Here is a 20,882-nt window from a genome sequence, read left to right as displayed (position 1 = left end):
GACTATTTGAGATAAACTGGTGGTTGGATCTCTTGCGAATCCACGCCGGTAGGTACCACCACCCTGCTTATTTCTAGCGTGAAGTAGTAGTGAGTTTTGGTTTGAAGGGTGGGGCAGCCGTTGTAACCATAGGTACTTGAAACCTTAGAACTTATATCTCAAGATGGGTGGCACATTTACGTCGTAGATCTCTATGGGCTTCAGTAACCATGTAACACCAGGTGGGCTGTGAGTTCGTCCGCCTATCAAAGCAATAAAAAAAAACATTTCCATTTTACATTACTTACGCGTAACTCCAACCGTTTTTGCGGCGCACGCAAAAATAGCTCACAGATGACAGATTTTTTTCCTTCTTACTTGGCACTTATCGTTCAATTTTTGGTAATTCACACTATATTTTATAAATTACTAGCTGACCCGGCAAACATTGTTTTGCCATATATAAGATTTCTAGGGAATTTCAAGTGTAGAAAAAAAAAACTAACTTATTGTAAGTGTGTAAGGATGTGGTAAATGAGTGAAAGAGGTATGTAGTGCTGTGAACGATGAGGGAAATATATAATATAAATAACAAAACCTCATTCAACCACATAATACCTCAATATAACAAAAAAAAAAAGTCCAAATAAAAAAAAAATGTTAGGGGTGGACAACCCTAATCACTTAGGGGTATAAAAAATAGATAGTAGCCGATTCTCAGGCTTACTGAATATGCATAAAAAATTTCATGAGCATCGATCAAGCGGTTTCGGAGGAGTATGGGAACGAACATTGTGACACGAGAATTTTATATATTAGATAGCCTATGTGTTATTCTGATTTGTAAGCTTAGGTGTCATATATATTTATATCGAATACACTGCTAAAAAAATAAGTTAGAAATTTATTTAGCTCTAAAAATGACGATACTTTCATACAACATTTCATCCCCCCTTTCAATCCTTCACCATACTTTTTTCGCATTAAAAAGTAGCCTATGTCATTTGTTAGGCTCTAGACTAGACTATATGTGTACCAAATTTCATTTAAATCGGCTGAGTAGTTTTGGCGTGAAAGCGCGATAGACAGACAGACAGAGTTCATTTCGCATTTATAATATTAATTATGAATTGTTAATTACACAAAGGTCATAGGAAAATGGCTGATCTACAAGGGATTGACGCAATGAGGGTAGCCACGACTTTTATGTACATATTGTTATTGCTCTGATAAACTTTATGATACTTCATGAGTTTCGTTTTTCAATTGAGAAGTATAATTGCTACGCGGCAAATATAGAAAGGGTGGTAGGATTTATTCATGCAAAAACTGACATGCATTCTACCATCTTTAATTGCTTAAAATTTCCTGGGTTGGAAACAGTGAATATCTGTATACTTGACCTTGCTGATGTCCATGGCGATGATAGGAATTTCCACTAGACGACGGTAAGCACACTGGATTGGTGTAACAGTAAAGACAGTTACGTATTATTTTGTGTTTTCTAGATTTAAATCAACTATTTGGTTATAATATATTTCGTCTTAAAATAATCGAAAAAATAGTATTTGTATAAAAGACCTAACCTAAATGCCTAACCTAAAATAGCCATTTGAAAAAGTACCTATAGAATTCACGGAAATCGGTTATTATTTTTCTAATTCCGAAAGACGTATTAGTGAATTTATCGTTAAATTAATTATACACTAAATCGAAACACTGGATTACTTCGCACCACAAACAGGGAGGTAGTTGGACAGAAGTTAAATGAATAAAAACGAGCTAAAATATGTATGGCCTGTGTATTGTTTTTCATCGCGAGGTATCGCAGATAGCAAGTGCGCAGTCCACGTTTGAAACTGGAGATATTATAATGCCCTCTTTAATAGTTTTGGAAGCAATATATCTTCCTTTAAAATAGGCTTATGGTGAATAGTTTACGATTAGTATCCGTGTGCGGCAATGTTCAGTATCCGTCAGGTCTATTGAGTGCTCATATTACGAAGGTAAAAATTAAATTTACTGTCTATCATCCAAAGAATTGTCGCGTCCAGAGATCGTTGCTATATTTCAGTTCATCTGCCGTCATTTTTTACGTACATAACGATTTGTATGTTTTTTTTTTGCCTTCACAGTCACAAGAGCATGAGGTCCACCCGATAGTAAGTGGTTACCGTCGCTCATGGACGTCAGCAATGCGAGGGGCAGAGCCAAACCGCTATCTACCATTAAGTCCATTGTATGTCCGTAGGTACACTGTTTACCTCAACAGTGACATTGACATGGGCTTCGTACCTTTTTATAATATTCAAAAGGTTATCGCGTCGATTCCTTTACAATGTTAGTGTAATCTCTGAAAACAAAAAAAAAGAAACGATTTATTATTTCCGCGTAAGTGTTTCTTGAATTACGAATAATTTTTCTCTTTTTAAATTAAAAACATCGAAATTTAACCAAGGATTGAGGAAATCATTATAAAGTAATGGATACGGTAAACATGATGTTTATCATTCGCTCACTTTATGCGTACTCACTTTAATGATAAGATTTATTTTTATGACGCCGGTCGTGTCACGAGAATTTATTTTGATGTCGACCACAAATTCGGATGAACGATAATGTAAATTTATTAAATATGTCCAAGCTGTTAGTATTGTTTAATCATTTTCAGTTATTGCGACGTTATTTATAATTTTAGATATTGTTTCTTTTTAGACGTTCGTATTTTAACTAAGTGCGTATTTTTGTTTTGCAATTTCTGTTGCTTATGCAAGCAAAACGCGACGTATAAAAATAACTAGTGGTCCCCGGTAGCCGAAATTCGACTAGGCATAATTAATTGAAATTATAAGCTTATACACTAGCAAGGTAGAGGGGGAAGAGGTCGACCGAAGAAGACATGGATGGAGTGTGTGAATGACGATATGAGAGAGAGAGGAGTGAGTGTTGAGATGACGGCTGATAGGAGAGAATGGAAGAGAAAAATTAGCTGTGCCGACCCCACATAGTGGGATAAGGTGGAGAAAAAGAAGATAAGCTTATACACTATTATGATTCTGTTGTCAAAGTTTATTATACTTCTTTAATAACAGATTTCGCCAAGACTACACTTTAGACAGATATTAATAAACACAAAACAATATTTAATCTATTCTCAATTTGACCACAGACTTGAACAATAAGAAAAGTTTGACAATAAACAAATAGTATGCATGCGTGTATGTGTGTCAAATACATGGTAGTGTCTGTAATGTTTTTTTTATTGATTTAATGTATTTTTTATGCATAATATTTATGCATCATTTATGGAATTTCATACTCCTCAAAGTCTCCTCAAGTCAGTACAAAGTTTTTGCTTCACGTATATTTATATAGATTTGTATTCAATCTCCGGTTAGCCGTGGCTTATATACGACAGCGAACAAACAAAATCTGATGTGTTTTAAGCTATTTGCGTACGAAATCAATAAAGAAAAAAAACGAATAATAAATTGAACTGAATTATGAAAATATTATGATATTTTAACGCCTTCGACTTTTTATTGTCCAGATTTGGTTGTTCACAATACAGCGACCTCTATCGTAAAACAATGGAATTGAACCGCCCGCCCTCCGATGTTTGGAGCCGAAAATATTGCCCGACAAATTAGTTCGTGAAAATAATCACAGATGGCGTTTCTGTATGACTATAGCTTATTTAACAATAATTTTATTTTATTACCCAAATACATTACAATACAATAATTATAAAACTTATTCTTGCGCTTAGCTATTTATTGATTTATGAAGTGTGTAATTAAAAAAAATGGTGTAGCTGTACTAACCAGAATGATTGTAGCCAATATTGTGTAACTGTAGTCCGTAAACATTATCAGGAGCAGACATGAGATTGAATATCAGTTCTTAAAGATGAGCGCGTAACTGATTGGCACTAGAAATAGGTAACCCAACCAACCAAGTCTTAGATCTATTATCAGTAAAAGACAATTAACCCTTTATTTCTAATCTTTCTTGCTTCGCTTGTCTTTGTGGGTAGTAGCTTGTTGATTCTTATTATTATGATCGATTGTTATTTGCATGTCATGAGAGGGGGATTCAGAGTCCAGTATCAACCCAGGCTTACAATACGGTCTATCATCAGTAAAAGACAATTAACCCTTGATTTCTAATTTTTCTCGCTTTTTTTTTATTGCTTAGATTGGTGGACGAGCTCACAGCCCACCTGGTGTTAATTGGTTACTGGAGCTCATAGACATCTACAACGTAAATGCGCCACCCACCTAGAGATATAAGTTCTAAGGACTCAGTATAGTTACAACGGGTACCCCACCCTTCAAACCGAAACGCATTACTGTTTCACGGCAGAAATAGGGAGGGTCGTGGTACGACCCGCGCGGAGTCAGAAGAGGTCCTACCATCAGTACTTCACTTGTCTTTGTCTGGGTAGTAGTTTGTTGATTCTTATGATTATGATCCATTGTTGTTCGCAGGACATGTGAGGGGGATTCAGTATGCTAGGGGTCACGTGACCGCATGGCGTCCGAGGCGCGCTCGCGTTCCCCGCAAGATGGCGCACGCAGGAGGCGGGAAAACACCAGGTACCATATACAACAGCTAATCAATTAGAATTACCGAAATCTATCTATATATATAAAAATGAATCGCTGTTCGTTAGTTTCCCTAAAACTCGAGAATGGCTGGACCGCTTTGGCTAATTTTGGTCTTGAATTATTTGTGGAAGTCCAGAGAAGGTTTAAAAGGTAGATAAATATGAAAATGCATTTTGTTTTCCCTTCGATGTGTCCCCCGTCGGACGAATTCCTTTTGTTTGTTTTAAGTTTATTTCATACAAAAGTTTAGGTCTTTTATTTATCGATTGAGGCACTACGTAGTCTGCCGGGTCAGTTAGTCTTATTTATTAAATTTTCATGTCACAATGTTAGTTACCATACTCCTCTAAAACGGTTTGACCGATTTTTATGAAATTTTATATGCATGTTAAGTAGGTCTTAGAATCGGCTACTATCTATTTTTCACACCCCTAAGAGATAATAAGACCTTTAACGTTTATTTTTTATTTATTGGACATATTTTGGTTTGTTATAACGAGGCGCTTTGTGATTGAATGAGGTTTCATGCCTCTTTCACTCATTTACCACATCCTTACACACTTACAATAAATTCGTTTTTTTTTCTACACCAGAAATTCCCTTGAAATCTTATATATAGAAAAACAACGTTTGACGAGTCAGCTAGTAAGAGAATATAGATAGAATTACATTTGAAACCCACCAAGCTGTTTTTCTAAAGCTTTCTTTTGCCTTTTATTTTTTTTATTTGAATAGTAAAATTAAAATGTCGTTTATAGCGAATATACGGTAGTTTTAATTTTAATGTAGCGAGAATAAAAAGTTTTTAGGAACGTAGTCAGGAAAAATCAAGATTGAGAATTGTAAACATTGGTGCGAGGTCGCGATGTCGCCAAATCACGAAGATACACCTATTTTTAGAGTTTGCGTCTTCCGTCTGTCTCCGGCACCTGCCGCGTAGTCAGAAGTGCGCCAATGTTTGCACCTCATCACTGATATTATACAGAATTGAAAAGTTTTTAGCGTAGCGCTGTTCATTTTGAGCTACACGAAAAAAAGCTTTTACAATAGTCATATTGGTCGGATTTAAGTCCAGAATCGTGTCGGAGTGGGTCGCGGGGAATCCTCTCGGAATTCACAGTCGAGTCGCGGGGGAAGCTCGGCCGCTCTAAATCGGTCCCACTCGCCGCCAAGCTTTTCGGCGGTTCGCGCGCGTACTCGTTCCTGCAACTAAAACTAATATAGCGTCGCGTGCGCAGGTCTCCGTACGTGACGCTGGGAGCGGTGCGGTACTCGGTGCGTCGTGTTCCGGCGCCGCGCGCCTGCCCGTGCCGCTGCTGCTCCGAGGAGGCGGTGGCGGCGTGCCTCGGCCGGGCCAAGCCCGACAGACGCACGCTGGATCGCATCCAACGCCACCTGGGCCGCGGCTCGCGAGACGAGCGGCCCTCGCGCCACCAGCGCCTCCAGGCGCTCACCGACCTGCTACGGCCGCGACCGCACCAGCCCCCGCCGCCGCCACCGCTTCCGCCACCACCGCACACTGCACCAGTACTGCCACCAGTACCGCCGCCGCGTTTGCGCCACAGACACAGCCCGCCGCGAGGAGCCTCCGTTGATCGTTGCGACGAATTCGATGCAGACAACATCACTTTGGTGCGCGTTGAACCTCGATCTATTGTAGGTTCATACGCTCAGAAAACTATACCGTATCGCAGCGCGTCTTTTTCACAGGGTGACTTTGCACAAGAAAAATATTATCGAGAGTCGAAGCGTCAGCCGTCTGCCTTCGATTTCGGAAAAAGGACTATAAAGGCAGCAAGTCCAATCGTAGCGCGACTAGATACAGAATCTTCTAGTAACGCAACTGATGAAAATGTAACTGAAGAAGGATCGATAGCCTCAGTGGCATCCGTTGACTCTGCAGTTGGATCCGATGAAGGACTTTTAACCCACGCGTCTGCAGCAGGTCGTTCACCACCTTTGGATGGACCCCACAAAATATTAGGTGCACGGTCGCTAACCCATCCTTTGCCGAGACGAATACCACCTGTAAGAGAAGAAGGACCGTCAGAAGCTGGTGGAAGTCTGCCTGCGTTGATGGCACCGCGTGTCTTACATGAACTACGCGAAGAAAGTGATGGATCTCAAGCTGACAGTGCCCAAGCTCACAGTGAAGGAACTTCACCTTTGGAACCCAATCAACCATTTTCGTTCCCCCCTTTACCAGATCCTCCAGCAAATGCTTGTGCCAATATAGACTGTGATTGTTCGCAATTCCCTGTGACAGTTGATAGCCACGGAATTGACGTTGAATCGAGTGATATTGCGAGTTCGATACCAGTGCCGGTATATGAGTGTATAGTGAAACAGTGGTCAAAGGAGTTACCTCATGAAGAACTGCACCGTTCTGACGGCGCTTCGGACGGTTCGCTAGACAGAGACAAAGAAGATGAAACGATAACAAGTGAACAAGTTGCTAATCTGCTCGCTGCTGTGCAAAATCCTTGCACACCAGCCCCTATAGGTGCTAGAGAAAGAAGAAGGCCTCTTGACAAAACGAAAAGGCGGAAAGGAATTTATATAACAACACCAAGCGACGAGGGGGGAGAAGAAGATCCACCTTCGTTGAACGGGTGTAAGCGCGAAAGCAGTGACGCATCACTACAAGACATGCGTTTATCTGCCGAAACTAGAACATCATCAATACTCGGTGATAAATCAGATGATTCGTTCACAAACGGACCACCGAGTCCGTCCGATTCGATGGCTCCGATATGGCCTCGCTCAGAGGAAGTTAAATCGAGACGAGCTAGATTTTACCAGCAAAGTTCTGATGAGCGGGACGATGACTCATATCAACCAAGACGAAAATATGGTGATTCTCCGTCTACAGTGACACTTGTTCTCGTGAACGATAGTGACAGTTGTTCTCGTGACCGAACTGCTTCACCTTCGGATACTTCTGATGTTGAAGCCAAACGACAGCAGTTTTGTCGTGGACCTTTTGGTAAAAATTTAGAAGCTCCACCGAGTCGCTCAGTGGAAGTGGGTAGAAGAAGTTTTTCTGATGCAACTGTTCCAAGTCGTAAAACAAGTGTTGGTGCTATGTCAGTGGGGAGCAGGGGTCGTGGGCCTACACACGTTAGGGCAACCTCGTCACCATCAAAACTGGCTGGCGTGAAACCAGGCACGGACTTGTTGGCTGAACTCCTCCGAGGGAGCTCCGAGGCGCTTTCCAACTCCTCAGCGTTCGACAACGTGATCCTGACGCTACATCAACACAATGTAAGTACTTTTTATTGCACTTTATTTAAAGCTTGCTTTGTACAGTCACTATTGACCCCGATTACATCCGCAATGCGAGCAACAAAGCAAAATTTTGTTATGTTTATCTTAGCAGAAAATAGCGTAAGAACAAACGATTTTGCGTTATTGCCAAAGTTTATTTAAGTTTATACACTGAGGATTTTTTTTGTCAGTCGCGCTCTTGATAGTAAAATTAAAGATTTTTTGTAAACGTCCGTTGTTAATTTGCGATCAGATTCAATGTCAGTTCGTTGTTTTGAACCTCACTCTCATGTTACTCGACATTTCTTGGTTCAATGTCGCGTGACTCACATCGCAGATGCTCCAGGCAATCATTAAAAATGTTAAGAGCGATACAGCTTATTTTAATGCTGTCACTACTAAACTCGTAAATATCGCCAAGGATATTTTGAACGGGAAAAGAGAAAGAGTATTGAATTAATAGGCACTTGTTGCATACCTTACGAAATTTGGTAACCATGTTTTTATTTATTTAAGCAAACATTTCTTTGTATTGGGATATTTATTTATTACGCATAAATAAGATTTCGATTTGAATTTGATTTGGTTTATTAACTTTTTTTTTTCCTACCTAAGCTGAGAGCCTTGAGAGGCTATTTCAGCGTAACCTTAACTAGTAGATGAGCTCACGGGGCTCAAACTTGACGAGGTTCACTAACGTTAAACATGCCTTACTACGACATTTTGTCATTCCAAAGCGCACATGTAATTAGTACAGACCATCCTGAATCTCGAATTAAAATGAATAGTTGTTTGAAGCTAAATCCAGTACCGTAAATATTTTCAACAATATTTCCGAAAGTTACGATCGTGTTTATAAAACAGCGGAACGTTTTTTAGGCTAAAATAATCTTGAATTTACGATTTCGAAGGAAGCCTAATGTGTAAATAATATTTTCTCTGAATGGCAAACGTTCGCGATGAATACAAACGTAGCGGAATCTTGTAACCCAATTAAAAATGAATCTAAGTCAAACGATACGCGGAATCTAATTTGTTTTGGCAAAGACAGTTGAACAAGCTCTCTTCATACCTGGTGTTATGTTTTTAACATGAATTATGCCTCGTTGAGTTAAGAGTATGAAGTCTGAATCTTGTTGCAATAACAAGTTGGTTGTTCTACATACAAAAATAAGCGGAATAGTAACACCGATCTACGCGTTCAGGGTGAATCTATCGCCAATAAATGCAAATGGAACTTTAATTTCCACGCATATCCGCCTCAGAATATTGCTACGTAGTTGAAGAATAATTATAATCGCATGTTGTTGAATTCTTCTTCTTCTTCTTCTCAGTCGTGTCACTCTTGACAGATTGATCGTGATCGTCATGTAGTGTTGGAAGGGGCAGACTTGATGCATCTCACGATGTCGCGCAATCTCTCCCTGCTCGAGGCCATTCTACTACAGTTGTTGAATACACATGGTGTTTTAGTCCAAGTCCAAATACTTTTTGAATTCAAATATCAATGATATATTAAGTATATTAATTCATAATTGTAGAATGATTTCTGTTAATTACAATTAAGGTAATGGAATAGGGTTGATAATTCATGATGATTTTAATTCTTCTATTATTTTAAATTACAAAATCGCTTTCCGCTCAGCTCAATCGGTGAAACCAAAACTTTTGAACAATGCACATGGAGCCCGGTATTCATAAATTTAAATGAATTGATAAAATTTCTTATTTAAGTAATAGTTATCACTTTATTTGTAAGTAAGTTGTCACTTTCGTTTTTAAGTTAAGTGCTTAAAGTGCTTTAGTGTTACTAATTGGTTTGAGAAGTTTGCCTTAAGGTTGAGCAGTTAAATCACCTCGGCTTCATGCTGGATCTTTTGAGGTCACTTCGTTGATCTATTTCTCCGGCTGTTAAGGACGACTGGTACATTGAGCCGGCTTCTTGGAAGCTTGGAGCTTGACCTGGCGATGCGTTACCTCGCCATGGTGCGTGCGGTCGATGGCTCTGAACAATGCTCCGTATAGGGTTAGTCCCTGCAATGAATAGGCGAAGTTGCTGACAACTGCCGCAGCGGTTTATCCCGGTAATATTTCCAAATTAAATTCTTTCTAATACACCAACATATGGAATTATTTCTAACTAGAGGTCCCGTAGTAGTCGAAATTCGACTATAATTAATTGGAATTGTAAGTTTGTACACTATTATGATTGTATTTTATACTTCTATAATCACAAATTTCGTCAAGACTACACTATAAAAAATATTAATAAAGACAAACCATATTTAATCTATTTTCAATTTGACAACAGACGTCAAGAACAAAAGTTTGACAATAAATAGTATGCACGCGTGTGTGCGTCAAATACATGGTATGTAGTGTGTGTAATGTTTTTTTTATTGATTTAATGTATCTTTTATGCATTATTTAAAAAAAAAAAATTAGCATTGTGCACTTCCTCTCTATATTCTCTATAAGTGTGGAAAATTTCATACTCCTCCGTCCACGCAATTTTCGTAAAAAGGGATATAAAGTTTTTGCTTCACGTATTAATATATAGATACATAACAAACACGTTCAATGCTGCGTATAAAGCGACACACAAGCGCATTACATACTACGTTGTTTTACATTGCAACACATTCAGGAAACGCTAAAGATTCTTTGCTATTTCTGATAATTGAATTTATATTTGTTTCGGAATCGGTTGTCGTTCTTCTTTATTAATTGTTTTGTAATCTTCTGATCTAGATTTTGCATTGTTTCTAAAAAAGGTCAAGTCAATGACCCTGCTAAGTATTTTCTGGTATTGCATTAGTTATTGTGGTAGCAGTCCAATGGCAAACAAACGATATGTTTCTTCATGTATTTCTAAATGTAATCACAGTTTTAAAACTTTTATCCGTCGTATCTTGTGTTGCCGAGTTATTTAAATTAAAAAAGACCCAAAATTTAAAATAGCTAAAGCTAAAATAGCTAAATAGCTAAAGCCTATTGTGTAAGATTGGAAGCCCATCCGAAAAACCTTGCTAAGCATTTAATGGACAACCAAATGACTACAAGAAGACTCAGAAGAAAAGTGCCTCAAGATCTACTATGATCTACTGTAGATTAATTGATATGGACATCTCAATGGACACTGTGCATGCATGTCTTACGACAGCTTACTGCATAAAAAATAATAATAATATAGGTAACATTATATTCATGGCATTCAAGTCTCATTTATAAAAGTAGAAAAAAAACTTCATAGGGATCAATTTCAGTCGGTGCCCGTGTTTAGAACGTGTCTACGTCATGCCGTCTTGTTGGTACAACGTTATCATTGTTTTGTTTAAAGGCCTTGAGATAAACGAACTTGACCGAGTATATGTCATGTACATACCTACATAGGTATATTATTTTAAGCTTTATTTACAAACTAGCCGTACTGGCCCGTTTCGCTGGGCATTTAAAATTAGCATTGTTATTTATTGTCATTATTATTAGGGAGCCCAACACTCATATAAATATTAGCCTATCCATTAAGTTCATGTATTTTCTACTTGGATACCAAGTTTCAAGTCAATCGGATGCATGGTTCTCTAGTTATAACGGAACATCCGTAAAAACCACTGTAGATATATATATTAGTATAGATTTATTCCTTAGAAATCTCATATTACTCTTTGTTACAAAATTTGTGTCAAACTGAACAATACTATGTGTATGCGTGTGGATGTTAATTTTGTTTTAATTCCATTTAAGTGTTATATATTTTCATATATAACACTATGCTAGACTGCGCCCTTGGCATTGTTGATGACCATGAGCGACGGTGACAGTTTACTATCAGATAGGTCGTGCCTAGTCCTGTCTCCTGTGCCTTCAAACGGTAAATAATCATCAATCATTATCATGAAATGTTTTTTTTTTCTACCTAAGCTTATGGGACAACCGTCTGTGTTTCTTGAGTTATGCATATTAGCTAGAAACTACAAATCATTGTTATATGACGAGTGATTGATGATTTGTTGATGGTAATCAACGAATGCGTTCTAATTTAGATTTGTAAACTCAGACGAGGATAACTTATTTCACTTCTAAAACCGGGGGCTCTGGGCTATTCTATAGCTCACGGGCTCGACTTGAGAGAATTTGATAACACTAGCCCTAGCAAGAGTAGTGCTTCGCAGAATCTACCACCGGATCGGAAACGCGACCCACTGAGAAGGTTCGCGCGAGATACTAATTGGGCATTTTCTTATTGCTATAATATGTTCATTACTTACTAATTATAGCACTGGGTTAAAAAGCTAAAGTTGTTATCATTATATGTACGAGTCGCGTGTGCTTTGAGATAAAGTAAATTTCATAATTGTATTTTAACATGCAATCTGAGTTTTTGTTCGAATATTCTCCGCTCCACCGAGACGTCACCATGTTATCTATATATTAATACGTGAAGCAAAAACTTTGTATCCCTTTTTACGAAAATTGCGCGGACGGAGGAGTATGAAATTTTCCACACTTATAGAGAATATAGAGAAGAAGTGCACAATGCTAATATTTTTTCAAAATAATGCGTAAAAGATACATTAAATCAATAAAGAAAACATTACACACACTACATACCATGTATTTGACGCACACACGCATGCATACTATTCATTGTCAACCTTATGTTCTTGACGTCTGTTGTCAAATTGAGAATACATTAAATATTGTTTGTCTTTGTTAATATTTTTTATAGTGTAGTCTTGGCGAAATATGTGATTATAGAAGTATAAAATACAACCTTAATAGTGTACAAACTTACAATTGCAATTAATTATAGTCGAATTTCGACTACTGCGGGACCTCTAGTTCAAATAAAAACATCGCAAAATAACGTATAGAGTTTTCAGGGTTCAAATCAAAATGCAAAATATGAGAACAGGAAAATCAAAACGAAATATCAATTCTCGTTAATACGAAGCCAACGTCGGCCGATGTCGATGGTTTCGCACAGCGAACGTCCACAATAAATCCCTCATTGAAACACTCAAATGATGAGTCATGTTTTAAGATACTATGTCTTTATTTAGATCAGGGCGTACCGGTAACAGTGCGATATCGATTTGAAGTAGAAACGATTGTTGGAATCGATTTTATTTTTTTCTAATTTATTTACATTGAGTTTCTCTTTTATTCGTTTTGATGTTGGGTCTGGAATCTCAAACTAATCTTTTCCATTCACTATCTTGACCTGTTATGAATTGTTTTCCACTATGTTTGATGATCGTTATGATGTGCCCTTCAAGTGAGACTTCAATATGAGTGACAAGGAACCGGTGGGCGGTTAGCCTTTAAATATAACCGCTTACTTTTCTGACTTCTTGATGGAAATAACAACAAATTCTGGGTATGCGATCTGCCAGTTGTTAAATCAAGTCAAATAATTATACGGGCTTTATAGCAATATCCGCTGGTTGTATTGTTTGGTATTTAATTAATTCATTATTTACAAAATCCTTGTACAGTATATGTATGTATATATTATTATATGTACTTTGTGTATTTTTTATTATATTACCTTTAATTTTATTGATTTATATTTTAATATGTATAGGTTTTTAAATTAACCAGTTTGCCATTTGTACTTTATCTTATTCTGTTGACTGTCAAATGTCGAAAACAGTTGTCAAAATTCAAATAGGGTTCCGTTATTACAGTATTACATTATCTACCTTTGTGTAAATTATCTTCAAATATAATTCTAAATTTTGTTGACCATAAACTGCTTCGAACTGTCTAAAGTGCTATATAATATGGCAGCTAATGAGAAAATGTAGCTTTTCTTTCTCCTACCTATTCACTGGTAGCTAAAGGGGCTATCCCAGATACGCGCGGACGGGTAGGTGCTCACGGACTCAACCTGCGAGAATTTGCTAATACTGTTACGCTGGTTAGAGTAACGCCATCTATAGCCGAATAGCCGAAACGAATATCAAAAAATTTAGTAACATCTAGAACACTCGAAAAGTACAACGCCATCTATTATCAGATAGCGGAAACATACATCGAAAATACTCGATTTGTGAGGAATGCTCTCGATAATTCTAGGGATGTCGTATCGACTATAAAAGCGTTGCATAGATGGCACGAAGCAGTAAACAGAAAAACGGATCATAATGAAGCGAAGCGGAAAAAGTGAATTAAGAATTTTTAGGTGTTCCGGGAGTGTTCTAAGTAATTTGCACTTCGCTAGAGTATTTATTTATCCCGAACTCCAGTGCGTAACAATACTAACCCTATCAAGGGCAGTGCTTCGCAGAGTCTACTACGCGATCAGAATATTTATCTAGAAACTCAGTGAGTTGTATCTATGGGAGAAAATGTAGTAATACATAAATCGAAACTGTCAAATGTTAGTGTGGTCGAATTTCCATGACTGGATGATTTGGTGGTATTTAATCAGCCTAGGTATAGACACAAATACTAGTTGTTTCAGTGTGTTTATTTTGGTGTACCCGCACGTTAGAGTGAATAAGACTGGCCGATACCGACCCGTGTCAGCTGAGTCCATTGACCTCGGGCTTAGGCTGGTTTTCAATTGTATAAAAAAGTATAGATCATTTTGTATAGATAATTAGGTAATTGTATTTTATCAACGCTTTCCGTTTTATTACATGAAATATATAGGGCGACACTTATTATTGTTAGCAAATGAAAAAGTTTTTAAGCTACTAATATATTTATATAATGGATTCTTTTACTGATAACATTATCAAATGAATATTTATAGCGTAGATAGAAAAGTTTTGAATTCTTAACAAAAGAACGAAACGAAATTTAACACAAAAAGATCATTTCATTCTTAATAAATACGAAAACATAATTTTACCTGTTCGTTTGCAAGAAAAAAATTAATTTCGAATAGCATTCTTTATATCTGCAGCATCAAAGCAACAAGGCGAGTAAATATTTCTCGACTGAAATTTTTTAATATAAAAAGCATTTTATGATATGAAAATCTCAAATCTTATTTCGCATCACTTAAATATTCTTTTCCTGTTCAAACTAGCGGTTTTAGAGCAGGTCAGAGGGAGATAGATAGTGATTCAAAGTTCGTGCTCTTTATCGACCTACTCGCTTGAAAAGTTTCCGCGTTAAGTGAACTTAGAAAATTGGATGAGGAAAATTGATATTACTGGAACGGAATTTAATATCCACTAACGTGATATTTTCTTAGATATCTGATATTTTGTCTTTGTATAGTAATTTAATTACGCGATAAAATAGTTAGGTATTTTCTCCTGTATCTCTTAATCGATTTTCTTTTTTATTTAGTCACTAGTTCAGATGAGTTTTTAGTGATATTAATAATTTTTTTGGGATAATTATTTTTTCTTCAGAATATTAATTAAATTAAAAACTACTTTTACGATTTAATCTCTTTTTTTTTTCGTTACATAATTTTCGACCATTTTCTTTTTCATTTGTACAATTTTGTATTTTGTACAATTTTCGTGGTCACGGACGTTAGAAGTTTCATTCGTCGATGTATAAAAAAAAATAGACTTTTCTTTTTATACAATCAGAACAAAAGAAAATGTAGAGTAGTGTAGGTACATGTAGTACATGAACAAATTTGAATCTTGTGTCATCAGTCATTACGGTAGAATTTCGTTGACGCGCAGTGTAAAAATATATAGCTATAATTTTGAATTTCCTTCATTAAGGTTTTAAGAATCTTTAAAATACCGGTCTTAGAAGATTCCCAAAGAATTCCCTCGTTCGATTTTGACTTTAAGTTTTATGTAATCTATTTTTTATCCATGCGTAGAAATGAAATGTAATTAATTGCATTTTAATCAGATTATCAAATATCTATATTCGGTCAACGATAATATCGTTCTTCGTCACATTTAATAAGAGCTAAATTTAAGAGCGTCTTTTTTTGTTGTCTGCGACGAAAATTTTTATGCATTTGCAAAATGTTATTTTTAAACCGTCGTGCGGTTCCAACATGCGTCGAAACGTGCGCAATAAACGGCTCCGTCCTTATTTATTTTAAATCTAGGCGCCGACCAAATGTTTACATATGACACAATAAATGTGATTCGTCAATGGGTTCCGTAGTGTTGTATAAACGTCATCGGCAAACAGTTAATATCCGTTTGTGTTAATGGAACGGTATTACTGGAGATAATTATCGGTTTTTGGTGAAAAGTAGAATAGTTAAACCTACAGGATCGCTGACATAAACTTTTCTGAAGGGTCAAGAATAACTCTACGAACTCTTTGACATGTGACATCTAACCCGTTGAGTTCTCTCCAGAGCTACCAACCTTGAGCTGTTAGGTTCCATTGGAAGTGCTCGGTCATCTGTTAGCAAATCTTACCCCACGTGTCTGATCTATCGAAACCCGAAAGTGGCTTCGAGCTATGAGCTGTTCTAGCATCCAAAAAATATCTTAGGAACCAACAAAGCATTCATTTATTTTGTAAATATAGTATTTGTATGTGTATTTAACTATAAAACATTATAATAATATAACATGATTAATCTGATCCATCAACTATTTCGTAATGCACACACATATACAGGAAGCTTACATAACGTAAATCAAAATAGAACATTTTCTACTTCAATGAAAATAAAATAAAATAAAAGATCGTACACAATTCAATCTATCATCAGTTTTGAAACTAATTATATCAACATAACGTTCAGTTTAGTACCTTTTAACCTACTAAATAGAATAGGTTCATTCGGAGATCGGGTTATTTTTATTACGTTGCGACAGTCGGACCGTTCAATTTTAACGTTGATGGATTTATAATTTTTGACACGGAACCCTAAATAAATACGACCGTTCTTGTTTATGCTTTTTTTTCGCTAATTCAGACTACAAGCATTTACTTAAATACGTTTATCGATTTTTTTTTACTTCATGTAGGTACTAACATCAAAAAAGATGTTAAACCATTTTATATTAGGTATTATTAGCGACCCGCCCTCGCTTCGCTTCGGAAACTGTGATTTACTATTGATTTCTCAACTATTTAATGGATGTTATTATACATATAAACCTTACTATTCAAACACTCTATCTTTTAAAAAAAACCGCATCAAAATCAGTTGCATAGTTTTAAAGATCTAAGCATACATAGCGACAGACAGATATAGAGACAGAGAAAGCGACTTTGTTTTATACTATGTAGTGATTTTATAATTTGGGATCGAGTTCTCCAACGGGAAGGGCAGTGAAGCCGAAATTACCCGGTTGAAAGTGGTTGCCGGAGCTACCCAACCTATTATAGAGTCGAAAAATCAGTTTTATTGTATAATATATCCTATATTCTACGCATGACCGCTTCAAGGCAAATCGGCGCGGCGGTAAGGTTCTAGTGACCGGGCGTGCTCTTTTATTTAACATCTAAATAAGAAAGCATAATATATTCTTTTGTTGTGATCAGTTTTACGCGTATTTGGAATGTTATTAAAATAAACAAAACGAAATGACGTAGATTCGTGTTATTCTAAATAAAAAGTGACGTAAAACAATATTAAGTGTTTGAAAGTGTTGCAAAAACACGCACACACACACACAAACTGTGCATTCGTTCATCGATTTAAGACGAGATTTCAGTTATTCAATCTGAAAACTAGCTGCTAAGTTGCAGTTAAGGTGGGGTTGAGCGCAGCCGATGTAATAAACATAATATAGTTTCTTGAAACTGTCGACTGCGCAGTACAAGAGCAGGTGTGCAATATTATCGACGTGCACCCCGCCTGCGTTTTGGTTTCGCGTTTGATGCACTCTTAATGCATTCGGAATAGGCATTAGAATTGCATAACAGTTTATAGTGTGTTTCGCGATCTATCATATCTCACGATTAAAGCCCGACGATCGCTCGTAACTAGACTGAGCTTGATGAGGCTTCATAAACAATGTTTTAAATGCGGATCATATGAAATATAAATAGTAACATCTATTTATCTACTGTAACTATACTTGAGACATTAAAACTTATATCTCATGGTGGGTAGCGCATTTACGTTGTAGATGTATATGGGCTCCAATAACCACTTAACACCAGGTGGGCTGTGAGCTCGTCCACCCAAATATGCAATAAAAAAAATACTTAAAATACGGCATATTAGGGCTAGTGCTAGCAAATTCTCTCAGGTTGAGCCCGTGAGCTCATCTACCCGTCGGGCGTAGTTGAAATAGCTTCTTAGGGTACTAGTTAATATGTAGGGGAAAAAAAAAAAAAAAAAAAAAATTTATGGAATCTACGTTAAAGGTACATAATAATATGTCCATTCATATTTGTAATTGTATGCGCATATTTTTATGTGTTTACACGTGTAGGTATGCATGTTCGTATATAATGTATTATATAAGTAGTTTAAAATATATAATTTTCAAAATATGATTGTAAGGAATTCTTCGTGGCCTAAAGGATAAGACGTCCGTCCGGTGCATCGGTGTTCGAATCTCGCCGGCAGGTACCCATTTTTCCAATGAAATACGTACCTACTTAACAGATGTTCACGATTTACTTCCACGGAGAAGGAATAACATGTACTAAAAATGAAACCCGCATAATTATAATTTGCGTAATTACGGATGGTAGGACGTCTTGTGAGTCCACACGGGTAGGTACCACCAGCCTGCCTATTTCTGCCGTGAACCAGTAATGCGTTTCGGTTTGAAAGGTGGGGCAGCCGTTGTAACTATACTGAGACCTTACTATACTGTAGCCGTTGTGACTATACTGAGAACTTATATCTCAAGGTGGGTGGCGCATTTACGGTGTAGACATCTATGGGCTCCAGTAACCACTTAACACCAGGTGGGCTGTGAACTCGTCCGCCCATCTAAGCAAAAAAAAAAGTAAATAACAAAATTATTCCCATTAATCATGTTGCAGTCCAGTAAGTACTGTAGCATATTTCGGGGCAGCCGTTGTACTATTAAAAAGTGAGATCTTACAACTCATGTCTCAATATGGGTGGCGGTATTTACGTTGTAGGTCACATAGGGCCCCGGTAACCACTTAACATCAGGTGAGCCGTGAGCTCGTCCACTCATCTAAGTAATAAAAAAAGAAGGAAAATGAGTACCTACATTTTAAGGCTGTCGGTTTCGTAAAAATAACTAAAAATACTATGAGGGCTTGAATATCTAAAAAATACTTCAACACGGTTAGGGAAAGTATTTCCATGATTTTATTTTTTTAACTTCTATTCTTTGGCCTACAAGGAAACCAATTAGACTGTATCTAGACTAGTATAAAAAAAGGGTGCGTGTACGCGCGTAAGAAGTTATACTTTATTTTTATTAATTTTTTTTTTTTTAATATTAAATAATTAATAATAAATATTTAATGATAACAATTTAATAATATTTAGTATGAATTATATTAAATCAGAATTTTTTCATTTATATTACTAAAAAATGAATGCTAATAACACTTTTTTTTACTAGTGTACACGCGCGAAAATTCACCTGCGGCTATATTCAGACTCGCCAAGTTACGTCAGTCGTATTGTAATGAGCGATTTAGTGGGCAACTTCATTCTGTTAATTTTGTGTCACGGTGCGCGCGCATCGTAAAATTTCACTCTCATCAATTTTTCATAACACGCCTAAAGAAGTATAACTTCAAAAATTGTTAAATAAACACTGAGCTAGCTGACTGCGTGTATCTATTATAATTTGTATAAAATAACCCAAAATTGATTACCCTTTCTAAATTGCTAATTCTGTTTTTAACTACCTTAACAACAATAAATATAGACTATCGTCACATAGCAGTCTAATACTTTTAAGAAACTGACATATAACACTTAAGTCATAATTTTAATAAGTTATGCATTCGCTCTAGTTTTCATTAATAAAAAAATCAGAAACAACAAGAATTCATGTAACATATCCATCTAATTGCTCGTTACAATTGACGCACAAAACAAACTCACTCTTTAATGTAATTGTCAAATGGGGACATTCGAAAATAGAATGAGTTTATTTTCCACGATTACTTTATTATTTATGAGTTTTTTAAATCTGGAATCAGCGTACAGAGAAACGTTTTGGTGGGCGCGTTTGTGAGTCATTTCATTTTGCATAGATTTATCTTTGATTTTTTTAATTATTATTCTGTAGTTGGGCAAACAAGCTTACTAGTATTAGCTACTTATATATGCTACGCTTCGTATGCTATGCTACGTATGCTATTAGCTTACTACTATTAAGCCTATATATCTCTTCTCTTCTCTTGCAACACCGTAAATACCACTACCTCTATTTTCTATGAGATCAACTACTAACTAAAAAGTTCTGAAATTTGAAATGTATTCCATTATTTCTTTTGAAACGCTGTAGAAAAGAGTATTTGTTAATAAATAAATAAAATCGTCTATATTTATACGCTGGCTAGGTGGTGCGATGACCTCCGAACGGTGGCCGGCAAGAAGTGGATGAGGAGAGCCGCAGACCGGGCTCAGTGGTGTGGTTTAGGAGAGGCCTATGTCCAGCAGTGGACGACTGTGGGCTGTTGGTGATGTCTATATTTATACGCATATGTAACGCCTTTAAATTCAAAACACATCAGACATCGTATACTGTCGACTAAGCAGCATCTATCAGTGTATAATATAAGCTGGTAGTTGGACGTACTTAAACATTAAGGACCCATCCGAATATTGTTTCCAGTTTGAAGACGGAGCTGTGTGTTAAACTTTGCTGATGCGGGTCGACAACATGGACGATTTAATATAATTACGCCTTTGTATCCAGTCTCGAGGGTTTTTTATTTGGGTTGAATATATTAAACTATATTTTTATTTCATTTTACTGTGTAGTATTCTTCCATCTTTTGATTCAACGTATGTAGTTTACTGACATGTTTTTAAAAAAAAAGTTATTATATATTACGTTACTAACTAAAAATTCCACCCACATGATGCTGAAAAGGAAGTAAGTAGGTTCTGTGTCTGCTGTTTTTTGTTTTCCTACCTATGCTGGTAATCTCGTGGGGCTATAACAGTTT

At 36.6% G+C, this 20,882-nt stretch overlaps 1 protein-coding gene across 1 annotated transcript in view; it reads left to right on the top strand.

Annotated features, from left to right (window-relative positions):
- The window catches only part of LOC101739427 (rho guanine nucleotide exchange factor 17), a 143,825-nt gene that overhangs the window by 34,341 nt on the left and 88,602 nt on the right, over positions 1–20,882 (top strand). The window contains exons 2-3 of the mRNA XM_012694881.4: positions 4,470–4,577; positions 5,828–7,853. Of these exons, the coding sequence (XP_012550335.2) occupies positions 4,513–4,577; positions 5,828–7,853 (2,091 nt within the window). The 5' untranslated portion in view covers positions 4,470–4,512. The remainder of the gene's footprint in view (positions 1–4,469; positions 4,578–5,827; positions 7,854–20,882) is intronic.

This window comes from Bombyx mori, chromosome 7 (assembly GCF_030269925.1).
Source record: "Bombyx mori chromosome 7, ASM3026992v2".
Taxonomy (NCBI): domain Eukaryota; kingdom Metazoa; phylum Arthropoda; class Insecta; order Lepidoptera; family Bombycidae; genus Bombyx; species Bombyx mori.
Note: the sequence above shows the minus strand (reverse complement) of the source record. Positions and strands in the feature narration are given on the sequence as shown.